We start from the raw sequence: 27,855 nt of genomic DNA, 5'->3' as shown, positions 1-27,855 counted from the left end.
AGTGACCAATCTGGAACAAATGACACTATGTAAACGTCTCAAAACACCTAGCAAGAAGTGTTGTTTAATCCTTCGTTTGCTCACAGTTGGGGGAAAATAGTTATCTATGGCAAAAATATAAAAAGGCAAATTTTTTATTAAGATAGACACTTGGAATATTCTGCAGACTTACCTGATTTGATGTATTGACGGTAAAAGGATACAGGTCCTTCAGGTAAATCCTTGGCATATTGTCCAGAAGCATGCCATAGAGGGGCATGTATAAACTTGCTATCTGGGCCTGCTTCTTCTAGGTGAAAAAGTAGTCAAAAGAAATGATTCACATAAAAATCAATAGACTTGTAGGTTTGACATGCATTTAATGCAGTGAACCATTAAATGGTGTTTAGGGAAGGGAGAGAGGAAGACCACTTACTGGTTCTCTGTATCGATCATCAAATGAATGCTTAGCCATTAGATTTTTTAGGACAGCTAAAGCCAAGTGCCTGATATCTTGGTCTTCTTGCAGAGCAAAGCCAACTTCTCGGAGCAGAATTCCGATTAAGAAGTGTTTGCGGCAAAACTCATTTGTGACTGAATATTCAGGCATATCTTTGTGAGGAAGGTAAAGAGATCATGTTATTGAAAATCAACTGATCACTTGATAATCGAGAGAGGTTTAGCAAACAACTCTCAACCCCTCTCACTACTAGGAGGGATTCAGTAATACAGTCTTGCTACAGAGACGAAAAATGTGAAGAGGGGCATTCAGCAAGTATTCTGTTTATACTAATCCAAATAGTACTCAATGTCAAATGTCAACTTCCATAAAAGTGGCATGTCTACAGTAGTACCGGAGTTGAAAGGAGAAAAGCTTATTTTCTGCCTGGAGGAATCAGGAGATGTGACCGGAGGGAATATGTTGAGATGGACCTTTGAGGGTGCTCAAGGTTGAAGATGCAAAGAGTCCGGGGGTGGTGGGGGGAAGTTGGAGGCAGTGCGGGGAGGAGAGGAGGTTGGGAGAAGGGATAGGGTTTCAGTGGCACAGACTTCTGAAAGCACAGTTATGTGAGGAGCACAGGTATGGAGGAGACCGGTAAGCACAGCAGCCAAAAGAGGAGTGGGGAGAATTAAGACTTAAGAGATATACTGGGACTGGATGACGGACAAAATCAAGTACAAATTCCTAAGCTGGTGTTTAGGTCCCTGAACCATTTGCACGTAATTCTATAGGAAACGTTAAGTGACTGACAGCTTTGAGATCAGTGGCCGAATCAGACCTATGCTTTATTGATCCATTAATATGATAGGCTATAAATGGGAATTAGACTGTAGGGAGATGTGGGGTGAGAGCTACCATCCAGGAGGCTGTAGGAACAGGGAAGGGGGGATGGTGAGAAGGCATCTGGACCTGGGGTAGCAGGACCCAAGTAGTAGCAGTAAAATCACCAGGACAAGTGGGCTGCAGGATGTAAAAGAGCAAAGAGAGAGGAAAACCAAAGAAGGCTGCACCATTTTGAGTCTGAACTATAGAGGAAAGAATGTTAAAATCTCAAGTAATAGCGCATTTATTGAGAATGGTCCAATGTGCTTTCTAAACGTTACTGTTAATAACAGGACTAGCGTCCAGCCTATAAAACAGGTATTGTGTGCCAACACTCGGCTAAGCACTTCACAAGCGTTATCTCCGTTACTCCTCAGAACTACCCGTTAGGAATAATGAACTATTAGAATACTCCAGGTCATAACTGACCAGGAGCAAGGTAAACACACCGATTTTTAAAAAATGCTGCTGGGGACAAAAGTACGGGAAATGTGGAAGTTCAGGAAACTAAGATCAAAGGGCTTAGGTTAAATAAATCTTTCCATGAAATACTGAGTAATAGTGAGGGGCCAGAAAGAGAACAAAGCTTTCCGATTCCCAATCTATGGCTAGAAAAAAAAATTGCCAGGACTATTTGAAGTTATAAACTCGTCTGGGGTAAAAATAAACTTATATGATTCTAACAATCTCAAATCCTGAGAGAATGGTTTGAACTAGGGTGTGGTTTATTGATAGAAATATCAGATAGTTTCATTGAGCAAGCGTGTTATTACATACAATTGGGAATTTTATTAATGATGCACTCTAAGAAAATTTCAGATGCTTTGGGAAATTAAAAAAATTCCAACTCTGGAGAATAAAGTATGAAAGAATTCAAGTTGGGGAAGCATTTAATTATCTGTGACAAGAGAAAAGCTCAATCAACTTTTTGACTATTTTGATTAGATGATATTAAACATATGGCTATTTATTAGCATCTGGAAACTGGAAATTTGAAGTATCTATACTCATCAATATTATCAAATTATGATGTGGTTATTAATGCTGAGATAGTGTAATATAAAATATTATTTACCTGATGCATGTAACTCTTGTATTGATTCTGAAGGTGTCAAAGGATCTGGATTTAATATAAATAAACAAAAAGTTCAGATATATACATACTCAGATACACACTATATTCATTAACTGTGTGTAATTTATACTGAAAAATTAAAATACACTGTCCTAAAATATGAGTGAGTCCCTTCAATAAAGCTTTGTTTTTCAAGACAAGTACCTTAGGTTGTTTACTTCTTTCCTTAAAAATGAATGCCATGAACAGAATTATTCTAACTCTTAGCTTTCTTTTTGGACACCTTTTTGTTCTATCAGAAATCTGCTTGCTACAAAACATATTTTTATGTTCACTGTTGATAATATCATATCTACACAGAGACTGTCAGGCCTTTTTCTGAGCCACTGATAAGTAGTAAACAACCAGAATCCAAATGACAAAAACAGGTTTGATCCTCTTGAGTGCTGTAACCAGCCTGCCTAATGCAGTAATATCTTGGCACTAGTTCATAAACATAAAACAAAACAAAAAGTGAAAAATGTTAGTCCAAAATAACTTTTCCACCCTTTATTCTATGAAGGCATTTAGATAAATGTGTTTCATAAATTGGAAAAAGAATGGAATAATGTATACAGCTTATATTTAAGATTGACATGACAAAACTTTTATAGGCTTGATAATGTACGTTACTTTCTCTTTCCTTCCAAAATATTAGTGTGAGCTATAATACATATGAAGAGGCTCTTTACCATCTTAGTTTCTGCTTTCCATGAATATCAAAACTGTGCCTTGTAATTTACTCATGCTTAGAAGTATTTAATTAATCAATTTATTTATTTTATTGAGGTATAATTGACATATAACATTATATTAGTTTCAAGTGCACCACATGATTTGATATACGTACACCTTGCAAAGTAGAAGTAAAGTATTTTAAAGTCATAAATCATTTAAGTATTTTCTTTGTAGCTTGATGTTTGATTAGTTTCTGATGTCTAGATGGGTGATGCTTATTCTCTACCATGATCATGCTGATATGTGTGTATATACATATTTTAACAAAAGTAATAAATGAAAATATTGTCTATAGACCATTTATACTATAGTTAAGTATAGTAAACAAAATGTGAAGCCCCATTTTTACCTGTGCACCCATCTCTGCCTCTTTCTGACTCAGAGGTACTGAGTATTTACAATGTTGCCCATTTGCCTGCCTTCTTTTCTCCCTTTCAACCTACCAGTTTTCTTTGTATAAAACTCATTTTGAGGAATTGCATTTTAATGTACACACATTGATAATCTTAAATGAATTTATACTCACAAAGTATAACTTTTCCTCCCTGTAATTTTATGTCTCTCAAAATCAAAGGAAAGTTGTCTTTTGGAGCCAGTATGGTGAAAGACAGTATGGGTCTAGGTTAAAATTCTTTGATTTACAAGCATCAATTTTATGGTTTTCTTGGCCTTCTCGTTAATGAAAAAGGAAACATAGACAAAAATTGAGAAATACAGAGCTGTATTCTTTACCACATGCCACCAACTTCTGCATTTTAACCTGATTACCTGGCTCTAATCCCATGTGACAACTTCAGACAAAACCAACACTGAAGAAACAGGAAAACAACAACAAACAAAGGCAAAACAAACAAAAAAATATATTTGTTCCCATTGTAGGAACAGACAAAAATTCTGGGAATTATTACCTGGAATGTTTGCTGATCTTATGGGGAGACACAAAGGAATAAAGTGTTCATGCTGACATACTTCTTGAAGGAAATCAAATTTATACTGGCATAAGGTCTGAAAAAGAGGCAAAGAAATGACTATTATTCACACACTAAGAAAATTAATGGAAAATCTGCACTTGAATCTTATATCTATAAAGGAGGTGGAGTTACTTTTGTGTGACCACTGGGTCATTGTTAAATTTAAAGGATTTTGTCCCCTCTGAAGTGGTAAATGTAGTCAGGCCCCCTGTTTTTGGAGATTGGACAAGGCCTGTTCAGGAAATGATCCCATCTGCAACCTACATTGAGCTTCTATGAGATACAATCTTACTCAGCCCTATTTTTTGCTTCTTTTGGCATGTATGTAACATGCTTATTCTGGGAAAAATAGGTCCTCACCACATGTACAGAGGTCTTCAACTACATTCAGCTCAAAGAACATATCACTTCAATCAACTCCTAAGATCCAGTGCTAAGGAAGACAATGGTGCAGATAATCTAAAATTACAGTGAATCTCTCTCCATCTGCCATTTGTTTTTGGAGTACGTTATCTAATTCCACCTCTTCCCTGCCCTAGCAAACAGGTCTGTCATTTCAATAATGTTTTGAGTAGGACAGAGATAAACGAAGTGCAGACATGGTCTAAGACAACTTAATACAATCACATAAATAGGAACAATCAGCATGTTCATAACCATTCTATTTGCATTGTCATGCAAACTAAGTAATCAATTTTTAAGACTCAGATTGTGTTCACTGTATTCACTAATATCAGCTAACAAAATAAAATATATTCCATTTGCTCAGATATTTTAGAATCATATTTTGTGGCAACTTTAGTCAATAATTTAAAATACTGCCATCTTAAACAAGGGTAGTATCTGACTTAATCCTTTGCACATCCAAGTGAAACGAAGCATAATTAAATTACCTGGTAGTCATTCTTCACTGAGTATATTCTGTTTGGTTTTTGATAAAATATGTAGTTTAAGTTCACTGGAATTATACCTAAAATGATATTCTGCAAATATCATGCATAATTGGAGCACTAATGAAGGATATTCTTCCAAAAAATATTTACGGAGAGAATTGGATTCTCAAAAGCAAATGACATATAACCATGTAACTCTCCTAGCCTAAAGTATATCTCCACTGCCAAAAAATAACGTTCAGGCTCCTAAGCATAACATGAAAGGTTCCAAGAAGATCATTATTTATTTTTGGCTTTTCTATATTCGTTACTCTTTCCCAATACCTAGATAATTTCCCAATGGGGACTTATCTTCCTCCCAATGGGTAAAGGTTAATGGGGAACTATTAATTCAGGTGCCCTGTCTTCCCTCCCTAAGAGGCAGGCATGTGACCCACAGCAGGTTGGTCACATGCTTCCTCTCTGGAATGTAAATCTTAAGCCGAGTATTAAGAAGGAGAAAATGGTCCCATTTGATTATTTAGACAGCAGCAGACCCTGGCCACTGGTTCATCCTTTGTGATTACTCTTGTGCCCTGGAAGTGCCTTGGTCACTGCTCTTTTCCAAGCTTAGTTCTCGAGCTCTTTCATCAATGCTGTTTACCCCAATATCCTTCCAAAAAATTCCCTTTTGCTCAAATTGGAGTAAGCTTCTGTTGCTGCGAGACAAAGAACCTTAACTGATAAAACTTTCACAGTCTGGCCCACTTCCAGTCTTATTTCCCTCTAGCATATGCCATACTACGTAGCTCAGTGGTTCTCAAACTTGAGAGTGCAGAGGAATCACCTGAAAGTCTTGTTGCAATCCAGATTTCTGGGCTCCCCCTGTGGTAGCTCTGTTCCGAGATCACTGGTCTAGGAACCACACTTTGAGAACCGCTGCTCTCTAGACAGTACTGTTCCCTATCTCCCAAAACACAGCCCCTATTTAGGTAGGGTGATCAACTGTCCCATTTTGCCCAAGACAGAAGGTTTCCAGGGAAGTGGGATTTTCAGTGCTAAAACCAAGACAGTTCTGAGTAAACTTGAGGCAGAAGAATTGCAGGTGGAAAGAATCACTCCTTTCACCGCCCACAGGAAATAAAAGTGAAATGTAAACACTTTCATTCCACACTCCTTTTTTGTCCCCTGTGAAGGAAGGACTGGGTAGACTTACTTAGCACATGAACCGTTTTAAAAGGCTGCCTCTCATTGGTATAGAAATTATTTTTTGATATGGATAATGGATAGGTTATTGTTTTAGACAGATATACACAGAGACCAGTTTATTTATTTAAAACGCAACAGTTTAGAAAGCAAGCACTCCGGTACGTGGTTCTTACCTTGGGATCACCAGAGGAGAACATGCTGACGTAACTGTTAACCGTCTTAAACACAAAACCCCGGTCCATAAACGTAAAGCAGCGCTAAAAAAGTAAAATTCTAAATTCAGACGTTTTTACTTTAAGGATCATTAAAGATGTTAGAAAAGGTGATTAAATATATTGAAGTAAAATAACATTTAACTAAATGTGCTATATAATAAATGTCTTAAAAATCTCTGCAATATGTTTAAGCGTTCATCCACATATGGCAACTAATTAAAATACTAGATACAGTACACACACCAGAAAGTTACAAACCCATATTTATCAATTTTCTAAAACATCTCTTGGAGCTTTGCAATGAGGTCTTTCCTTTTAATATAGAAAGTTTTAGCTTTTACTTGTCTATTTTTAAAAACCACTTAGTTACATTTTATTTTTATTGTTTTTTAGTAATTCGATTCCATAATTCCTCAGGTGAAGAACCTTGCTGTGCAACATTGGGTAGGAACAGGGCAGAGACATGTCAGGAAAACCTTTTAAAATCTCACTGGCCAAAAAAAAATAAATAAATAAATAATAAAATCTCACTGGCCTCCTTCAACAGAATAGCTTTTCTTTTCAGCCAAGGCAGCTTGAATTTGAAGAGTGAAGGTAAGAGATCCTGGGATTTCTATCAGTGAGCTGCTCACTGTCTCTTTATTATGTTGTCAATCTCTCTTAACTGTAAAAACGAGAGCCTTAAACAGTAGGTAGGTTTGGAGGAGTCAGGCAAGCGTTCCAACTTGGTACAGCACCTGCTCTCTCTCCCAAAGACCCATGGCCATGTCACCAGTAACCAAGCTACAGTGGCCAATTACTGCACTGGAAAAGTGTGAAGTGGGCATGGACCATATTTACTGATGCAGTATCTTGGGGAGGCACTATAGCAGATTGGCATATGGGGTCATCACTGCGTGTGTGGGGGTTGCATTCTACCCAGCCACATGTGTGTGAGCATGCGTACTACATGGGAAAATTTCTCAGCTGCTACATCACTCAGCATAGAAGCCTTCTTTCTCGTCCAAAGAGCCCTGTATGGTCCATTGTACTGGTTTTGCATCTCTTGATCGCTCCTCAGTTTTACAAACAAATCTCTTTTCTCAGAAAGGACTGAACATAAAATCTTGTTATAGGGTAGTCTACCAAGTGGAAAGTCTCGCACTGAAATACGCCCGTGTGTAAACATGAGCTTTTTTCTCTAATAACATTTTTCCAGTTGTTTGGTCATTTATATGTTTGTTTTGTTTCCTTTTCCATTTTTCTTTGTTTTCTTCTGAGTTTTTTTTTTTTTTTTCATTACCTATTCATTATTGTGTTAACATACTGCTTCATTTATATTTTCATTTTCAATATGGATTTAAGTTCCTTCAATAACTCTCCCCTTAGAAAAAAGTAAATGGCTCCCATGTCCTCCCACCTCCCAAAAGAACAGTGAGGAAAGGTAGACACCAGAGCATAATCATAAGCGCAGAAAATGTAGAGCACCTATAAGGGGAGGATGGGAGGAAAAGAGGGCTTTCGTGTCCTCTGCACTGTGCAGGCTCCCAGCTAGTGTGTCAAATCCTCCCAGGATGCAGAAGGAAGTCCCAACTGGTGACCCTTGGACTATCCCCAATATGGAGCTCCCTCCCCAGAAGACCCCTGCTGTCTCTTTCCTGCTGGGAAGAAGCTTGTGTCTCACCTTGCAGAGAGAGGAAGACCATCCAGTATAACTGTGGGTTCTAGAAACTTCTCAAGAAACAGCAAGAGAAAAGAAGCCCTTTGGTGAAGACACAGGGCCCTTTGATTAGATAGAGAAGGGGTTGGTGAGTCCTGTCATTGAACAAGGGTAGTGGCAATTGCCACCTCCCAGGGACTACTGTAGCCAATCTGTGAGCTTTTGAAGGAGGCCTAACTCCATCACCCATGAATGGGGAAAGTGAGAAGAAGACTGCCTACCCCGGGGATCTAGGAAGACTCACTTAAGAGTTTCTTGAGATTTAAGAAGACTTTCTTTGTGGTAAACTTGTCATTCTCTTTCCAAGGGACAGTGAGGGAAAAGGAGGGGTCATTCCTAAGATACAAAGTCAGCAGAATCAGCCTTCTTCCTGCAGAGGGCCCTCCTGCAGATCAAGCTTCATCAAATGTGTCTCTCCTGTCACCAGTCCCCTGTGTCTGGTCCATCCCAGCACCTTCTTAACCCCAGGCGAAGAGGCTCTTCTGCTCATTGCTGAGGGGTGGAGGGACCTCTCTGCTTTTATTTTAAAATAATTTATATTAACCTTCTATATGAGTAGAAAATAATTTATAACAGGTTTTGGTAAACTATGGCCCATGAGCCAAAAGTGGCACACTGTCTGTTTTTCTAAAGAAAGTTTTACTGACACAGCTACACCCATTTGTTTATATATTGTCTATGGTGAATGGTCTATGGTTGTTTCTGTGTTACAGTTGCAGAGTTGGGTAGTTGTCACAGAGACTGTATGCCCTGCAGAACTAAAAATATTTAATATTTGACCCTTTATAGAAAACAATTTTGCAGATTCTTGATATAAAGGATAACTTATACCCTGTCAGGCTTTTTCTCAGTTTGGCTTAGTAAACTAAAAGCCAAATATTCTAAATTACATGCAAAAATATATTTTTGTATATATGGCTGTTGTAATGAAAAAATGTTTATTTTGTCTCATCAACTGTGAAAGTCACAGTTTTACTCTATAGATGGTTCAGTGATGAGTAATGAAATCCCAAATTGCAAAACACACCACCTGAGTGCCTTTCCCTGTATATTTTACAAAACCTCTGGGCCCATCATTTCCTTTCCTTTGCCCCTGTGCTAGGTATTAGCTTATGTAACACCCACAGCAACTTTTGTATAGATGAAGTTTCTAGAAAACATTTATTTATTCCACAAACACAGAACATTTAAGTAAAATAGAGTAGATATGAAGACTTTCCCTTTTCACTGACTTGCTTATCCATCTTTTTTTTTCATAATTAGAACTATCACAGATGTTTCTTTAAACATAATTTGCTACCAAAGTCTGTTTTTTATATTAGATGATTTCCAAAAGCTAATTTAAATAAAGTAGAGATTAGTCAGACGAGGGGGTAAAAAGATATGGCTGTCTGAGAAGGAAAATTAAAATCAGAATGAACTTTCCTTTGCCACCTCCTTGGTATTATGTTTGCATGAGAAGAGTATCTAGACAGGTACGCTCAGGTAAGTCAGAGTTGTGACCCAGACTGGCAGTGAAAAGAAAAATTACAGAAGCTACATAGGTAGCCATGGATCCCTTCACATGCTATCTTCTTCCAGGAGAGGTCAGAGAAATCGACAAGGTTTCTGGCATAAGTGATACAAAAACACTACTTTCCATCATTACATGATGTAAAAGAGGGCACATTCTCACCTAGGACATTTTCCTATGGCCACCCCAGAGGTACCGTTCTCTCCACTCTTGGAAAACAATCTTGGTACAACCATGGTGTTACAATTATATTTCAATTGTTAAATTCCAATGACAACTAATTTACGGTATTTGATTACTAACGTAGAACTCAATAACCAAAACAGGTAAAAGTCATCCGAAGCCTCAGCTGAGCAAATAACTGTTATCAGATTTCTGGGAATATAGAAGATTTATAATGCCAACAGTGGGCAATGTTGAACAGCTGAACGCTCAAAGTTCATCAATTCATAGGCATTGTGCCAAATGACTATATTCAATTTTACATAAGAAAATCACTTTCTCTCCCTTTCCCTTTTCCTCTCCTAGTTCAAATGATTCATCCAATAAATTTTACAGAAAGTTTTTTTTAAGCTTTCCGTGTCAAATAAATGCCATCAAAACTACAATTTTAAAACAATGCTTGTACGATGGGCTTTTATAATGTACAATATATTAAACTAATGTTTTCATTTATAAACTTCACATATAAGTATTGCTTTCAGTTTGCGGTACATGGATCCACATATCTTATAGACTATATTTGTTTTATCTATTGTCAATCCATGCTTTTTACCCACGGATTTCACAACCACTGGTATCACCATTAGCTTTATACTTTGTGCCTTTTTTCATCTTGGACATTCATGTTAGACATTAGTTTATGTACCACCAGAAGCAACTTTTGCATAAATGGGCTCCACGGAAAACATATATTTATTCTAATAAGTACAGAGCATTTAAGCCAAAAAGGGTGGATAAGGGGTCTTTTCCCTTTTTAAGAGACTTGCTTATGCAACATTTTTTTTTTTGGAATTTTGGGAAGAATATTGCAGATATTTCTTAAATGTAATTTGCTTACAAATTGGACAGTATGCCATTTTTTCCCCAAATTTTCTTTTCCATCAAGCACTTCAAATAAACTACTAGCATAGAAATAAACTTTATTCTCATAGGTCTTAAAAACGTGGTAGAAAACGAGAGTAATTTTTTTCTCCTTTACTCTTTTCCTCCTCAACTCTGACCATCCCTTTCTCTTTCTGAAGCAAGAAAAAAAGCAAAAATAAGAGACAAAACAGTGAAGAAAAAGAAATACAAGATGAGAACAAACATGGTATGTAATTTGAAACTGCATTTAACACATTAAAAAAGAAATTAGACTGAATTAAAACTCACCAAAGACAAGTTAAGCTAATTTTCCATCTACCTCCATAGCCTCTTAACTTTATGTTAGTAGTATTTATTTATAAATTCCCACACCTATCCAGTATGTTCTGGTGTCTACCACAAAGAAACAAGTGAAGTGGCTTCATCAATAGTCAATAGTTGGGCAAAAGAAGGAATAGAAGAAAAACATTATCTTTCTGGTTGAATGTGTTATCTGTTAAATGATACACCATCATTCTACATTAGCTTTTCTTGGACTAAGCACATTTTTCTTCTCAATTCAATAGAAATGCCTGTAATTCAAAGAAATGATGCTAAATATATGTATGTGTATATATATATATATATATATATGTATATGTACATTCACTTTATGTTGCTCAATACTTTAACTGATAATTTTCCTTTCATGCGATTAATGCACAATATTTTCATCATGTAAAAAGAGCCTAGAGGTAATATAACAAAAATGCTAAATTCCCCAAAATTTTCCCAGAGTGGCTATTTGGCATCACTGTTAGAGCCGTAACCAATCCAAAACATCACTTCAAGGGCAGAAAAGCCCAAGAGAATAATATTGTCACAGCGCAGCATCTTTAAAAATCTCATTTTTCTCTTTAAAAATATTTAGAAGTACTACATTTGGCAACACTCAAGTAGATACTTTTCTTTAACCTTGGTTTTTGTTCTGTATGACTGCAAATTGGAAAAAATATCAAAAAGTATTTCAAGCAAGAAAGATGTACAGATGAAAGTATTCATCTAATCCTGGTAGTCTTGACTTTTCATCATAAATGAAACTGTGACTTAAATTAACATTTAGAGTATCTCACACCCACTATCATGGAGGCTTGAATAGAACTGTGATCTTGTATAATTGTACCTTAAGAAATCTGGCAACGCTGTGGTTTGCCCTTCTTGTTTCTTCAAGTGCATCTTTGTTTTTCCAAATCATGTGGTCGGCTAGGCTCATGACAAGATTGTCCAGTTCATTTTGGTAAGATTCAGGAAATCTTTGAGGCCGAGAAAGCTAAGGAAAGAATGGATCATTTCTTTATAATGTGACCCATGAAATACTAAGTCTGGAAAACATAAACTGTAAGCCTTACTACAAACAAAAAGTCTTTCTGAAAACTTGAAAGCAATAATAAAATAAAGCCCTTTTAATTTCAAGGTCATGATTTTCAGCATTTTCATTTAATGTTTCCTTCTATTTTGGCCAATAAATTTTTCACTTTTTCATTATAAATTATAACATATATGAATTGCAGACTATTCAGACAATGTAGAAATGTAACATTTTTTAATAACCTCTTAATTCCCCTCCTTTCCCTCTCCGGAAATAACTACTATCAATGGTTTAATGAATATTATTCTAGATTTTCTTTGACTCACAGTTCTCTAATTTAAAAATCAATTATTTTGATTTTTTAAAACTAGGAATCCTCCAATAAACAGCTATAGGAAATCAGTGAATGAATAACTGAATGAGTACAGATATCGGTTTGTAATGTTCTCTAATAAGTAGTGAGTCCCAGCTAGTCTTTTTAAAATATTTATTTCAGCTTTATTGAGTTATAGTTGACATATAAAATTATAAGATATTTAAAGCATACACTGTGGTGCTTTCATACACATACACATTGTGAAAGAATTACACCCTCTACCCCTCATCTAGTTAATTAAGCCATGCATCAGCTCACATACATATTTTTGGGGAGAGGACATTTAAGTTCTACTCTCAGCAAATTTCAATTACACAATACAGTGTTATCAACTATAATCACCATGTTTTCCATTAGATGCTCAAACCTTATTTATCTTATAGATGAAGGTTTACACAAGCTAGTCTTAACTCAGTGGTCCCAGCATATGCCACCGCAGATGCCTGTGGGACTTCACAGTCAAGATGCTTTTGCCACAAGATAAAAAGTGATTTGGCTGTGAGATTACATAACATACATTGAATAAAACTCTATAGGCCCCTAAAGACTGCCCTCAGTCCAGGAATCCACGCCCCACCCCCCCAATTTGAACTCCTGCACATAAAGGGAAAGTTTCAGGCAGCTGAGTGTTCCCATTTCAATCTCTGCTTTGTGAATTTACACAGCCTCTTTGCACGAGATAGGTAAGATTCATTCATCTTTACAAGTTGGCTTTAAAATTAGACTCGCATTTTCACTATAGACAGAAACAGGCAATTGAGAGTTAGACAGTGCCATATTCTCTAAAATTCTGAGCACCCAGCCTTCCATGAGGCAAGAATAAAAACCACAGAGGCTAAAATTACAGGAACTGCATAGAACAAACAGTGATTAATTGTAGGACGCTGGAGCTGACTTGGACTGGCTTTTTTTTAAGCCATTGTACCAGGCATATACATGACTGTATAGACATTTTGAGGATTTCATGGTTACCCTCTGTATATATTCAAAGCTTATTGTTGAAATCAAATTAAGTTAACAACAAATAAACCTAATGGATTTAATTGCAGACATCATTTTTCATCCTGTTCCAGATACCTTGGGGAAATAAGGGTAAACAATTCACCTATGAAAGCAGCAATCACTTTTTAGGTAATCAAAGCACATTTGTAGTTTTCCTCTTTTCATTGTGTTAGTCCTCCAAGATACATTAAACATATCAATGTCAACATTTTCTTCTCAGGGACATACAGTAATATCTTGGACTTTGATAATCCCTCTGTTCCTCTGTTTTTTTTGCCTTCCTTTCAAACTCCCCTTGTAGCCTACTCCCACTCTTAACCCAAAGACATGCTGATTGGTAAACACACGAGTAATATTTTTAATTGCTCTCTGGAAGTTTATCCCAAGGGCTTGAGGCGGGAGAATTCCTGAGCTGGGGATGGTGGATTTTCTGTCTCAGGACAGGGGAGGAAGGGGAGTAAGGTGACAGCGTGGTTGAATCCCAAGCTGCAGAGCTGGAACGCGTTGGAGAACCTGGGCTATGATATGGTGGAGGTCACAAGGATCAGGTGAAGAATGCAGGGGCTGAACTTCAGGCGTTTGGGAATTTCATTAAGAACAAGGGGCTGACGGGAAACAAAAGGTGTAGCCAGTACAAGAAAACTTTGGCTACTAGAGCTCAGGGTTGAGAAGACATTCAGCACTTCCTAGTAAATAGGAATTCGCCTTGGACAAGAAAGCAGGGGTCACAGGGAGGTGTTATCTGCCTTTCAGAGGACCAGACTAGGGATCTGACTCCTTCACATCTCCTTGATGATGGAAGCTTTTTTTAATAGCAAAGAAAGCTATTCACTTCACAATTAAAAAATAAGTAAAGAAAACGCAAATAGCTTGGGAGATGTTTATTGTGAATGCTTTCAAGTCAAATGATGGTATCTGGTCTTCTCCTACTGTGATAAATAGAGATGGTTAGAAAATTGGAAGGCCATGCACCTCTGGAAGAAAACTGGGTATGGTGATTGTTATGGAAGAGGGTAATGAAAAGGGAACTTGAATCAGTGAAGATAAACTCTTGTTTACGATGAGTTCCTTTATTCTTAGGCTGTTCATAAGGGTGTTTTGTGACCTATCTATTTTAGCAGATACATACTGGTGGGAACTAAAGGATTTTAGTCCAATTTGTTCTTTTTACAGATGGGAGAACAGACTCTGAGATGTTTAGTGTCTTTTTTTTAAATCATCTAACATGTTAGTGGCAGACCAAGGATTACAGTGGTGAGGTTTCCTGATATAGCTTAAGAACAGACAGATAGGAATCATTCTTAGCTTCATGTTAGATTTTCTCTTCCTCCCGGACAGGAGGCTCTTATCTCTGGAAGTAGAAGAGCAGACACAGGTGAAAAGCAAACACAGGACTTAAGAACTAAGAGTTATGGAATACCAGAGATGATTAGGTGTGCAGCCAAGGCAGGTCTGTTATGCTTATGTCAAGGCCATGTTTGGAAAGGCCTGAGGTCTGGAGGCATGGATGGGGCATGTGGACGGATGACCCGAGGATGGTGGCTTGGCAGACTCCCCTGAATTCTCAGTGCCCCATCCCTCTCTATTCAGAGTCAGCGCTTCTCCCGTGTGGGAATACACTGCAAAGGTCTCTCCCTGCAAGATGACAGGCAGACCCTTCAGGAGCTGTCCTTCCTCCTCTCCTGGAGCTCAGGCCATTAGCTGGGATTAAATGCCAGCTTAACTCAGCTGCGAACCTGCTGGGCCTAATAAGGTAAGGAAGCGTGTATACCCCAAGGAGTTATAAGAATTAGTTAGCATGTACCAGCAGGAGCCACACAGGGAGTACCACTGAGATTGGATGTTGAGTGTGTTTGACCAAGATGGCCAGAACATAAGAATGGATAAATTCAAATTCATTGACATGAGGGCACTTTGTCAGGACACAGGCTTAAATAAGACCTCAGGGGATGGACCACTCCCTGTTAGTTGGCTCTTAGAATCCTGGAGATGGCTCATTTTAAGCAGAATGGAAATGCCTAGGTTGCCCTGGCAGATGAATGAGGAAGGAATAAAGAAGCAGACGAAGGTGGACATGTAGGAATGGAAATATGAGCCCAGAAGACCCACTATCCACCAAGGCCATCAGGAAGGTACTGGGGACCGACATCCCTAAGACCGTTCACTGGTGTCTCCCATCTGCAGGTGAGAGAGGCAGTCACAGTGTTGGCTCGCTAATAGTCATGAGGATGAGGGTCATCAATATAACAGAGGCCATGTGATTGTACCTAATCTCCAGGGGCCAGGGGGTGGCGATTACCAAAACAAATGGCAAATCTGGAGAGCAGCCAAGGGGGCTTGACTCTCAGGGAGCTACAGAGCTGATTAATGACATGTTGGAAGCCCTAGGGACGAGACAATCAGTAGCCGACAATGGCAATGCTTAATGTCCACCAAGGAGGCAAGGCTGGACAATCAGGAGATGAGGATGTTTGTTCCAGTGAGTAGACACGAATCCTCTCTCTGTTCTTGGATCTCAGTCAATTTTCAGATCTGGTACATACTGGCTGAAGAGGAGGCAGGGTCCCTAAAGAAAGCCCCCTGCAGACCTTTGATAAGTACATACTGTAATGATTCTACCAGTCCTTCTCCAAAGGCTCTCCTCAGGTGACTATACTAGGCGGAGGGGAATATTCCTATACTCCAAGAACTATGGGACACAAGATCTGAGTTGATACTGCTATCTGGAGACCAAAACACCATCATGCCCACCCAGTTAGAGTGGAAACTCACAGGATTAATAAAGTTGCCCTGCCTAAAGTTCTGTTAGCAGAGGGTCCACTGGGTTCAAAAATCCACCAAACAGCCATTTACCTGGTCCAAATGTATAATTTGTATTGACATAATCAGCATCTAGAGTAACCACACACTGGATACTTGACCTGTGGAGCTATCCTGGTGGAGAAGGCCAAGTGTAAGCCTCTGACACTGCCCCTCCCCAGCCAAGGGTGTAAATGGAGACAATACTGCTATTCACCACCATTCCCACCCCATGCAATATTGCTCTGATTTAGTCTCCCAGTGAGGGAGGGGTAAGAGTCAGAGGTTTCCCCTCAGTCTTACCCACAGTGAGGACAAGAGAAATACGTGTGGAACTCAGGCGATCCACTTGGGTGCTTCTTGATCCTCCCTACCCAATTGTAACTCTAAATGGTCTGAGTAGAGTATGACTCCCGGAGGCTGAGACCACCCTGGACCACTCTGGAATGAGGGTTTGGGCCACAACACAGTTAAGTCACCAAGACCTTCAGAGCTGTTGGCTGAGGGTGAGGGCAATCTAGAATGGATGGTAGAGGAGGGAGGTGATGAGAACTGCACAGGGTTCCGAGACCAACTATAGTAACAGGGGCTACAGTTAACCCCACTAGCCTCCCTCTTGTAAGTTTCCTTTCAGGAAGGAGAGGCCCATGGGAACTGTGGAGGAGAAGATTCATAAACATATGTGAAAGGTAGTGTAAGCTGTGGACTGTGGACCACGGGTGGCAGCCAAGGATGTGCATAGCTCAGATACTCCCTTGAGAAAAAGTCTACTGGGATGAATGAAATAACTACGAAGCCTTTGGGACCCACTCAAGAGTTCATGCCAAGGCCACACTCTCTCCGGCTGCTCTGAGTAATTACTGAGCTTGCAGAGGTAACAGAGCCAGACCATCTGCCCGATGCAGGACTTTTCTCATGAACATTCTTTGCTCTCAGACAGCCCATTGGCCCACCTACAACTTCCTCACCGCAAGCCTCTTTCTAGCAGATCCTCCTTCCTTTGCCATCTCCTTTCACAGGTGTCAGACCTTCCTAGTCCTTTTGACTGTCCCTTTATCCTTTGTAGTCATTTTTGTACTTCTAATTTTGTCCTGGCATCTGCTTCTGAAGGACCTGTACTGATACACACAATCATGTCTCACATTTGTTGGATGCTATTGTATTACCTATGATCGTACCTGAATTTTATTTGTGTCAATCAAGTGCTGTGCCATGGATTTTAGGATAATTGCAAAGAAGAACCAGGAATGCTGTTAGGAAAAGAAAAGATAACCATATTTATCATCTTATAGCAAAATAATGATAATTCCATTCTTCACAACATGCGATTTTATAAAACCTTTATCTTAAAATGTATTATTTGAAATTAAATGCGTCAGAACAATAGTATATTCTCCATTATGTTAGGATCACCCTTAGCAAAGTTCTAATGGTAAAAGTAAATACCAGATATTTCTGTTCCTCAGTCATCTCAAAGACTGTTTAAACTAAAACAAGATACTGGTTTACTAGACATGGCTGAGTAGACAGTAGTCTTATGAAATACTTATTCATTGGGTGTTCTATCTGTTTTACTTAGTTAAACAAAGCTAAGTAAAACTTTTTTATCTTAAAATATGGTGTAGCAGACCCACCCCTAACATTGCCAGGGATAGAGGCAAGAGTGAAAATGGAAGCCACATGTGAAAATATCTGAAAGTTCAAAGTCAAGTTAACAGAGTCTTAAATAAAATATGTTGGATCCTCCTATCTTGACAAATATAACTTCATGACAACTTGGAACGCTGTACCAGAACGTGGGGCCCACCCCCTCTTCTCACCTGAGGCTCCGTCCTACACTGAGGGGCCTGGGGCAAGTGGGTGACTGTCCAGCCTGCAAACCCAGGTGCTGCCCACAAACCGGTCCCTCTCTCCCACCAAACACTGCTCCCCCCTTGGGTCTTGGGTTACACTCAAGAGTTTCCCTCTGAAGAATGGACTTAGGAAAGAGATCTAAGCATGCCCAGGAATAAACCTATAAACCCTTTAAGGAGGGGCTCCTGGGGAATTCTTATAGGTCCTGAAGAGGCGGTAGGGGCTCCCAGGAGCATTCCTCTTGGCTATTCTCATACTTTTTCTTATGAGAAGGGGTGCATTTGGAGAAGATCAAAGCATATGCAAGAGTGGAGGCCCCTCTTTCTTGGGTCTATGGGTCTTGCTTAACCCAGATACAAAAAATATATATCACATATTGTGTACACTTACAAAGAATACACTTCCCTGAGCCTCTTCCCTTCCCAGCCTCTCCACCACAGATAACAATTTTGAATTTTGTGCTCATCATTCCCTTGCTTTCCTTCATCATTTTGCTACCAATATCATACATCGAAGTAATATTCAGTTTTGCCTGCCACTGAACTTCAAACAAATGGAATCACCCTGTATGTATTCTCTTGTGATTGCCTTTTCAAGTCAACAAATTCTTTTCTGAGGTTTGCTTATGTGGAGCTAGGTAGCTGGGGGTCCTCTGTTGTCACCGCATCACATATATAATCCCAATTTACCTATCTGCTCTACTGTGGATGGGCATCTGAACTATATCCAATTTTAGGCTAATACCAACCATGCTGTTAAGAACTTTTGAGTACCGGGTTCTAACGCTGGAAGATTGACTGAGATGAGGAAGAAAGGACGTTTAAGTTCTAAAGGGGCAGCTCTGGCTTAAAAAGGGGGTCATTCCTTAGTAAACTTGATATTGGAAGTGAAATTCATGCTGTTGGGAATATTTCATTAACACAAGGCACCCCACCTTGTCCTAAATAATATTTTTAACCACGATGCCAAATGTTCTAACATTTGTCTCTTGATTTAACTGACACCTGTCACTCTCCATCCCTCAGCACTCAGCCCCACCTACACTATTTATCTTGAATCCACCAGGACTAATCCCATTGAGCCTCTTGCCTCTGTTCACATCGGATAACAGAAGAAGCCTCACTCCTCTCCTGCCCTCTGGTCTCCGTAGGTGCTGCACATCCCCTTGTGTATCTCACTGCTTCTCATCTCCTGAAACCCACCCACCATACCTTTGGTCTGGAACACATGGTCCATCACCAATAAAATCTCCTGAAGATACAACTTCTCCTCCAAACATTCCCTTTGCCTTGTCTTTTAACTGAACACTGACTCTCCCCAGAGGACCCTGCTGGAGAGGGTGTGGAGAGAAGGGAACCCTCCTACACTGTTGGTGGGACTGTAAATTGGTACAGTCACTATGGAGAACAGTATGGAGGTTCCTTAAAAAACTAAAAATGTAACTACCATATGATCCAGCAATCTCACTCCTTGGCATATATCCGGAGAAGAACATGGTTCAAAAGGATACATGCACCCCAATGTTCATTGCAGCACTGTCTACAATAGCCAAGACATGGAAGCAACCTAAATGTCCATTGACAGACGAATGGATAAAGAAGATGTGGTACATATATACAATGGGATATTACTCAGCCATTAAAAAGAATGAAATAATGCCATTTGCAGCGACATGGATGCTAGGCAGGCAGCCTTCTTCAGCAGCCCCGTCTCCACTCTCACCCCACTACAGTCTATTCTCTACACAGCCATAAGAGCGATCCTTTTGAACCAAGATCAGCTCAAGTCACTCCTCCGCTCAAAGTCCTCTGTTGGCTCCCAGTTTCTCTCTGAGTGGAAGCCAAAGCCCTTGCAATGGCCCACAGGCCTTACATTACCTGCCAAACCTCCCGCTGCCTCTCTGACTTCATCTTGCCTCCTCTTTTCTTTGCTCACGTGGCTTCAGCCACATTGGCTTCCCTGCCATCTTTCAGGCATATCCACTAGGTGTGCTGCTGCCTTACAACGTTATACAGGTCTTCCCCTCTACCTTGTTTTTTGAAATATAGCTGACTTACAATATTATATTAGTTTTAGGTGCACAACATAATGATTCAATATTTTTATAGATTGTACTCCATATAAGGTTATTATAAAAATATTGGCGATATACCCTGCACTATACATTACATCCTTGTAACTTATTTTATACCTAACAGTTTGTACCTGTTCATCCCCTTCACTTATTTGTCCCCTCCCCCCACTCCTCTCCCACCTCAGAACCACTAGTTTGTTCTCTGTATCAGTGAGTCTGTTTCTGTTTTGTTATATTCACTTGTTTGTTTTACTTTTTAGATCCCACATAAAAGTGAATGAAATTTTGCGATTTGTGACATCATGGATGAACTCGGAGGGTATTATGCTTAGTGAAATAAGTCAGACAAAAGATACGGTATGTTTTCCCCTCTACCTTTAATGTTCTACCCTAAACATCTCCAGCTCCCTCACTTCCTTCACATTTTTTGCTGAGGTATTACCTTCTCCACGAGCTCTATCTTGACCATTCTATTTAAAACTGCAAACCTCACCCTGCATACTCAGGACTCCCCATTCCCTTTACCTGCTCGACGTTTTCTTTTCCTATGCTACTTCTCACCTCCAAACATACAATTTAATTAACTTTGCTACCATGTGTGTCATTTACTGTTTTTATCCCGCAGTAGAATGTAAGCTTCCCAAGGGCAGAGATCTTTATTCTATTCTCCAAATGCATGCCAAATGCCTAGGATGGTGAGGATGGTGCTTGTCACAAGGAAGGCACTTGGAATATACTTGTTGGATAAACTGAATGAATATACTCATACGGCTAATTTAAATTTAAACAAACAAACCGCTTGGCCTAGGAAAATTTGATTTTCATGAACTCCTGTTGACGCTTATTGACCCAGCCTTCAGCCTCCCCTTCTAGCTACTTACTAATCAATCATGTATCTGTCAAGTCATGATAGATAATTAATTTAGCAGGGGACTAAATTCACAAGTCTATGAGTTACATCTTTAACAGCTTCTCACCATCTCTTCTTATATTACTACAAATGCATGTGTTTCAACTTTTGGGGGTCAAAGAGTGGCTGTTTCTCTGCCTCTTCTCTGCTGTCAGTATATTCATTACTACATCATTAATCTTTTTGTTGGTGCTTTTCCTCTTACTGTGCCTAAAAACCCAATAAACTTTATTTTGGGTACACTTAGCATTTTTGAATGTTTTAGGTCATTCTTAATAGTCATTCATTCTGCCTTCAGGCCAAAGGACTTAACTTGAGTCCATTCTACTTGTGAAAATGATCTGTTCTCTTGACATGGATCTCTTTTTCTTAATAGGTTCATATGTTACCATTTCAACATGAAGCTTATACCAGAAACTATTAGAGAAACGATCTATAAAAATCAATGAATCCTATCACCTTCAGGGTTGAGTGTAAGCCATCCCAATGAAAGGACCGTCTTTAAATTCTTTACCTTCAGGACATGCTTGACTGTTGTGGAGTCATTTGATTGCAAAAGACCAGTCACATTTTTAACCAGTTCCTCATGTATAGTTCTCTCCTTGCATGCCGTGGTCTTGAACACAAACTGAAGAAAATCCAAAAAGTGAAAAAAGTTAAATATTTAAAAGCAAAGCATCAAAAATTACGTTCCAAGAATAACTCATGTCTCAAAATTATCTGCTCATGCCAGATTTTGTCATGAAATAAATGAAGGCCCAATGATAAGTGTAATACACACCTGCTCCTATTGAGGGCTTTGCACAGGTAGAGCCTTGCTCACCTAAGTTCTCCTTGAAATGCTCTTTGTAGAAATCACAAAGAAGATCAGAGAGCAATTTAGAGGGTTCAAGGAAACATGGAGGGCTTTGACCCACCTACTTAGGATACATTTCCCCTTCTCCTTCCTTCCACTGGCAACAGGTGGGTGGCATGGTAGCATTTCTTCATCCTGAAAGGGTAGAGCACCCACTCAAATAGCCAAGTGGGGAAGCAGGCGCCTTCCAGAGGCCAGTAGGTGAGCTGCCCACAAGCCCAGTGTCCACTGCCATCTCATGCTGAGACATGGCAACCAACAGGTTCATAATGATTGGCCATCAGTAAGATAACTAATGTTTCTCGCTTTTTTTTCTTAAAAGATTGGTGTTGGCATTCACCACTGAGTGCACGTCATGGTCTAGTTTTCCATATTTCTTCATATATTTTAAGTATCAATTCATGCACGTATATTTAAAATACAAAATGCTTATTTCCGAATGATAATATTTTACTTATGAGTTGGGTTTGCCTCAAGGAAGGTCTTTTCTTCATAATATTCAAAATTTGGACTTCACTACAGTCAAAGATGAAGGCAGGCAAGAAACAAAGCAGAGGCACTTTGCATTTGGGTCTACAATTATGTCTTTGAACTTCAGAGCCCATTGACATCTAAGTCATTCTGATGGGGCCTAACTTCTCCACGCTCATCCCAAAGGAGAAAAACAAGGCTGAGAAATGCATGAAACTAGCTAAAATCAAGAGTAGTATGATTTTGCCCCTCATGGATTATGACTCATATGAGGGTAATGTCATCAACTATCTAATCCCATGTGCAGTAATTTAGCCCCAAGTGCATTTTGACTAGCTCTGAAATTTAAAAAATTTTGGCTAGACCATATCAGTCCCACGAATTGCTGTAAACCATGGCATTTAATTAGATTGACTTTAGGTATACATTTTTGAAAAAGACATGGTGTATGTGTGCATTTTGGATATCGTAGATGGAGTGAGTTAGCAGCATTTAGCACCACTGAACTTGAAATGGTGTTTAGATTACTTCTGAATAGGTTTGGATTATATCAGCTATCCCATCTTTCAAGGACATCAAAGCACGTATTGGTACCAGTTTTCATTATACTCTTAGATATGGGGCTTAATGTATATGTTAAAAAATAATTTTTTCCACCACGGGTAAAAAAAAAAATCATACTCCTTGGTCAAGGTCAGGCTGTCAGCCATGTACTACAGCAGGAGTCAAGTCACAGAATCATAGACCTAGATGTTCATCTGGTCTACCCCATCTCACTTCACAGAGGAGAAAAATGAGGTTCAGAGAGGCTGATTGCTCCAAGTTAACTATTTAACCTTAACTAGAATCTAGTTTTCCATTTGCTACTTTAATTTTCTTTCCAGAGTAAAATTCCAGTTGGTTATATTTATTAGGCTGTATTTGTTTTAGATACATGAAATTATGTTATAAAATATCTTTAGGAATTTTTATCAGCTTGAAATTCCACGTAGGTGTATTTCTAGATTTGAACCACTTCAAAGCAAACTAAATACACAGCTTCCTACGTTACAAAATCAAAAGGTCTCATCAGGATATTTCAAACATCCTGCTTAAAAATAAAGACCTTTCCAGGGTGTGTTTCCAGGACAATGCTCCAAGAGCATCACAGATAACATCTGAGAGCTGATTTAAGGCTCTCATCAGGAACTAGCCTCGGCTGTCACAAAAATAACCACAACATCAGTGGGTTCTCAATGCAATTTTCAGTGATTCCATTGGAACAGGTAAATAATATGTGTGTTGAAAAGATGACTTTGTGTAATAAGGATTGGGGAATTTTTTTTCTTCTCAGCCCCTTTGGCAATTGAAATGGAAAACTGGGCTAAGTGTCGAGAGAATGAAAATTCTATAGATGATTTCTGTTGAACAGTAAAGTCTTCAATACCCTATAAAAGTAAGCTATGACTCTGTCTTAGAGAGCAAACTAAAAAGGCATTTGTAGGTGGAACTGGCCTTCTGCAGTTGAATTGTAGATCTTATTGGGTAAAATTATACCATAGGGAAATTACTGTGAAGAAACTATTTTCGGCATATGGTCTATTTTAAGGAATGGCACACACTCATACTTAGATATTTGGGAAGACATCTAACATTTCTGACAGGTAGAAAACATGTAAATATAAAACTGTAATGAGAAAAATTCCTCACTGATGGTATCTCAGAAGGGTTCACTCCAGAATAAAATTTCTAGTTATTTCCTTTTACAGGAGCATTTCTGTCACAGAAGACCCCAAATTCTTCTCTAGTCACCTTTCTAGACATCTAAAATATATGGATAAATGTCTATCTATATATTAATGGAATATATCTTTTAATAAAAAGGTCTATGTCTCTTAAAGATACAATCTGTGCATAAATATTGAAATTTAGGTCCTCTATGCATTATAAAGGAATATAAGGTACTTTCATTTATCTCTGGATGGATTTTTTTCTCTACACTCAAGAAGATGACTTTTAGGCTGGAACTATAATGTGCAAACATCATCACAAGTTCACTGGTATTAAGTCACAGGCCAACTGAAAATGAGAATATAAACATATCCAAGTGAACATCTGACGAAGGCCACTGGAAGAAGCAGTGCACACTGATGGGATGGGCTAGTGGTTCATGCCAGAGGATAAAGGACTTAACATACCAGAAGCAGGTACAAATATACAGTAACTGGGAAATGAAATAATGCCTGAGAAAACAATAAAAAGAGCTAAGAAAACATTACAGAAGAAACATAGCGCATTCAACAAACCAACAGGAAACATCTTCCTTATAGAGGAATTTCATTTATTTGTAATGTTGACTTCAAAGGACAATACTTTAGTTTTCTCCTCTCTTTCTTTGCTCTCTCTCCCCATATAAATATTCATTTGCACATGTACACATTATTTATACATTTATACATTGAAACAATACATCGAGCCCATCAATGCAAAAAGAAGGAATTCTAAGTAGCTAAGGGGAATGTCTGATACGACTGTGGTAGGCACCATCCAGCTAAAGGGGGAAACTTCCCACTTGTTGCAGACAGGAAATGAGAAAAGCCACACAGCACAAGGGGATATGACCAATGCCCAGGTGGCAATTTTGTACCTTAATATAGGACTGAACGGAGCTGTCCAGCTGCTCCTCATGGCACTTGGTCACGATGTCAGTCAGAACCCTGGAAAAGCAATGCTGTTCAGTGGACTTTCTGGAGAAGGCAGGAAAATACCACTTGGTTTGTCACTGCAGTGCTTGGTAAACTGGGTGCTTAATCATTGTTGAATGAATGAACGCACCAATTTCAGACTCTCCCCACCCCCCTTATCCCCCAATACTGGCTGTTTAACATCGACAATACCCGTTAGCCATTTCCAACCATGAAATCTCTAAACACGATGATATAAGTAATGTATTATGGCTGCAATATCATACTGGATACATTTTTGCCCAAGTTGTATGTGCTATTATGGTCTATGTGTTTGCTGACACTGTCTTCTTGGAAAAGGGATCATTTATAGTACTTTATTAAAAGTTCTTTAACCTCCAACTATCATGTTCCACTTTAAAAGGGCTTGTCTTCCAACCTAGGGGTGTTATATACATGCTTTTGGAAAAACTAATTAGTTTAAGATGCAGGGTTTTGGGTTTCCCCTCTTAGCTGGGTTAGGGTTTCCAGCAGCAGTTGTGGTATGGGTTGATTTCTTCACATTAATACTTCCAGTTACTCCACAGCTGTAGGGCTTAGGAATAGCCCAGAATTTCAACATATCTATCTGCTGAAATACTTAGGAGTATTTTTGCCAACACAGATGCATATACTCATGCTGAAAAAGGCATAACTTGAAGGCACAGTTGGGGACTTCTAATCTGGCCCCAGAACTGCCTGGTTGTAGAACTGTTAGAGATACTTTAATTTTCTAGAGCTTCAGAGCTTTACTTTAAAAATGACGCTAAAGGGGACTACCCTGGTGGCACAGTTGTTAAGAATCTGCCTGCCAGTGCAGGGGACACGGGTTCGAGCCCTGGTCCGGGAAGATCCTGCATGCCATTGAGCGGCTAAGCCTGTGCACTACGACTACTGAGCCTGCATTCTAGAGCCCGCGAGCCACAACTACTGAAGCCCGCGTGCCTAGAGCCCATGCTCCACAAAAAGAGAAGCCACCGCAATGAGAAGCCTGCGCACTGCAGCGAAGAGTAGACCCCACTCGCTGCAACTAGAGAAAGTCTGCGTGCAGCAATGAAGACCCAACACAGCCAAACAAACAAACAAACAAACAAAAAACTGACGCTAAAGACTCTCATTCTGAAAGAAGCTAATAATATGCCTGTGAATTATGAAGGTACTGGAAACATTTCAATGTCGAGTAATTTTTTTCCAGAATGCTGTGACTAATATTTAAAAAAAAGTGAACTTTAGGAATATTTGATTCAATAATTAATTAAGATTTCTATCTCTAGAAAGAGGAAATTGTAACTGCCAAAGTCACTAGACAGATAGATTAGTAATGTTGAAAGAATATAGTACAGGCAAATTTAAAGTGAGAACAGTTGAAGAAAAATTGAGCATAAAAAAAAAAATAAGATCCAGTGGAAGAGAAATGGTACAGCTATTCTGGAAAACAATTCGGCATGTTATTTTTAATTAAAAAAGTTTAAAAAAATTTTTAAACATCTTTATTCGAGTATAATTGCTTTACAATGGTGTGTTAGTTTCTGCTTTATAACAAAGTGAATCAGCTATACATATACATATACCCCCACATCTCCTCCCTCTTGCATCTCCCTCCCACCCTCCCTATCCCATCCTTCTAGGTGGTCACAAAGCACTGAGCTGATCTCCCTGTGCCATGCAGCTGATTCCCACTAGCTATCTATTTTACATTTGGTAGTGTATATATGTCCATGCCACTCTCGCACTTCATCCTAGCTTACCCTTCCCCTCCCCGTGTCCTCAAGTCCATTCTCTACATCTGCATCATTATTCCTGTCCTGCCCTTAGGTTCTTCATAACCATTTTTTTAGATTCCATATATATGTGTTAGCATATGGTATTTGTTTTTCTCTTTCTGACTTACTTCACTCTGTATGACAGACTCTAGGTCCTTCCACCTCACTACAAATAACTCAATTTTGTTTCTTTTTATGGCTGAGTAATATTCCATTGTATATATGTGCCACATCTTCTTTATCCATTCATCTGTTAATGGACACTTAGGTTGCTTCCATGTCCTGGCTATTGTAAATAGAGCTGCAATGAACATTGTGGTACATGACTCTTTTTGAATTATGCTTTTCTCAGGGTATATGCCCAGTAGTGGGATTGCTGGGTCATACGGTAGTTCTATTTTTAGTTTTTTAAGGAACCTCCATACTGTTCTCCATAGTGGTTGTATCAATTTATATTCCCACCAACAGTGCAAGAGGGTTCCCTTTTCTCCACACCCTCTCCAGCATTTATTGTTTGTAGATTTTTTGATGATGGCCATTCTGACTGGTGTGAGGTAATACCTCATTGTAGCTTTGATTTGCATTTCTCTGATGATTAGTGATGTTGAGCATCCTTTCATGTGTTTGTTGGCAATCTATTTATGTCTTCTGCTCATTTTTGGATTGAGTTGTTTGTTTTTTTGATATTGAGTTGCATGAGCTGCTTATAAATTTTGGAGGTTAATCCTTTGTCAGTTGCTTCATTTGCAAATATTTTCTCCCATTCTGAGGGTTGCCTTCTTGTCTTGTTTATGGTTTCCTTTGCTGTGCAAAAGCTCTGAAGTTTCATTAGGTCCCATTTGTTTATTTTTCTTTTTATTTCCATTTCTCTAGGAGGTGGGTCAAAAAGGATCTTGCTGTGATTTATGTCATAGAGTGTTCTTCCTATGTTTTCCTCTGAGAGTTTTATAGTGTCTGGCCTTACAGTTAGGTCTTTAATC

General features: G+C 38.9%; 1 protein-coding gene across 13 annotated transcripts in view; it reads right to left on the bottom strand.

Moving 5' to 3' along the window:
* DOCK10 (dedicator of cytokinesis 10) overlaps positions 1-27,855 on the bottom strand; it is a 279,437-nt gene that overhangs the window by 38,814 nt on the left and 212,768 nt on the right. For all 13 annotated transcript variants that reach the window (XM_068544330.1, XM_068544331.1, XM_068544335.1 and 10 more), the window contains 9 exons: positions 25,037-25,106; positions 21,598-21,711; positions 17,424-17,495; positions 11,883-12,029; positions 6,381-6,464; positions 4,064-4,160; positions 2,379-2,423; positions 416-591; positions 173-289 (listed from right to left, as the gene is read on the bottom strand). In XM_068544330.1, coding sequence (XP_068400431.1) covers positions 173-289; positions 416-591; positions 2,379-2,423; positions 4,064-4,160; positions 6,381-6,464; positions 11,883-12,029; positions 17,424-17,495; positions 21,598-21,711; positions 25,037-25,106 — 922 coding nt within the window. The remainder of the gene's footprint in view (positions 1-172; positions 290-415; positions 592-2,378; positions 2,424-4,063; positions 4,161-6,380; positions 6,465-11,882; positions 12,030-17,423; positions 17,496-21,597; positions 21,712-25,036; positions 25,107-27,855) is intronic.

Source organism: Eschrichtius robustus, chromosome 5 (assembly GCF_028021215.1).
Source record: "Eschrichtius robustus isolate mEscRob2 chromosome 5, mEscRob2.pri, whole genome shotgun sequence".
Lineage (NCBI taxonomy): Eukaryota > Metazoa > Chordata > Mammalia > Artiodactyla > Eschrichtiidae > Eschrichtius > Eschrichtius robustus.
Note: the sequence above shows the minus strand (reverse complement) of the source record. Positions and strands in the feature narration are given on the sequence as shown.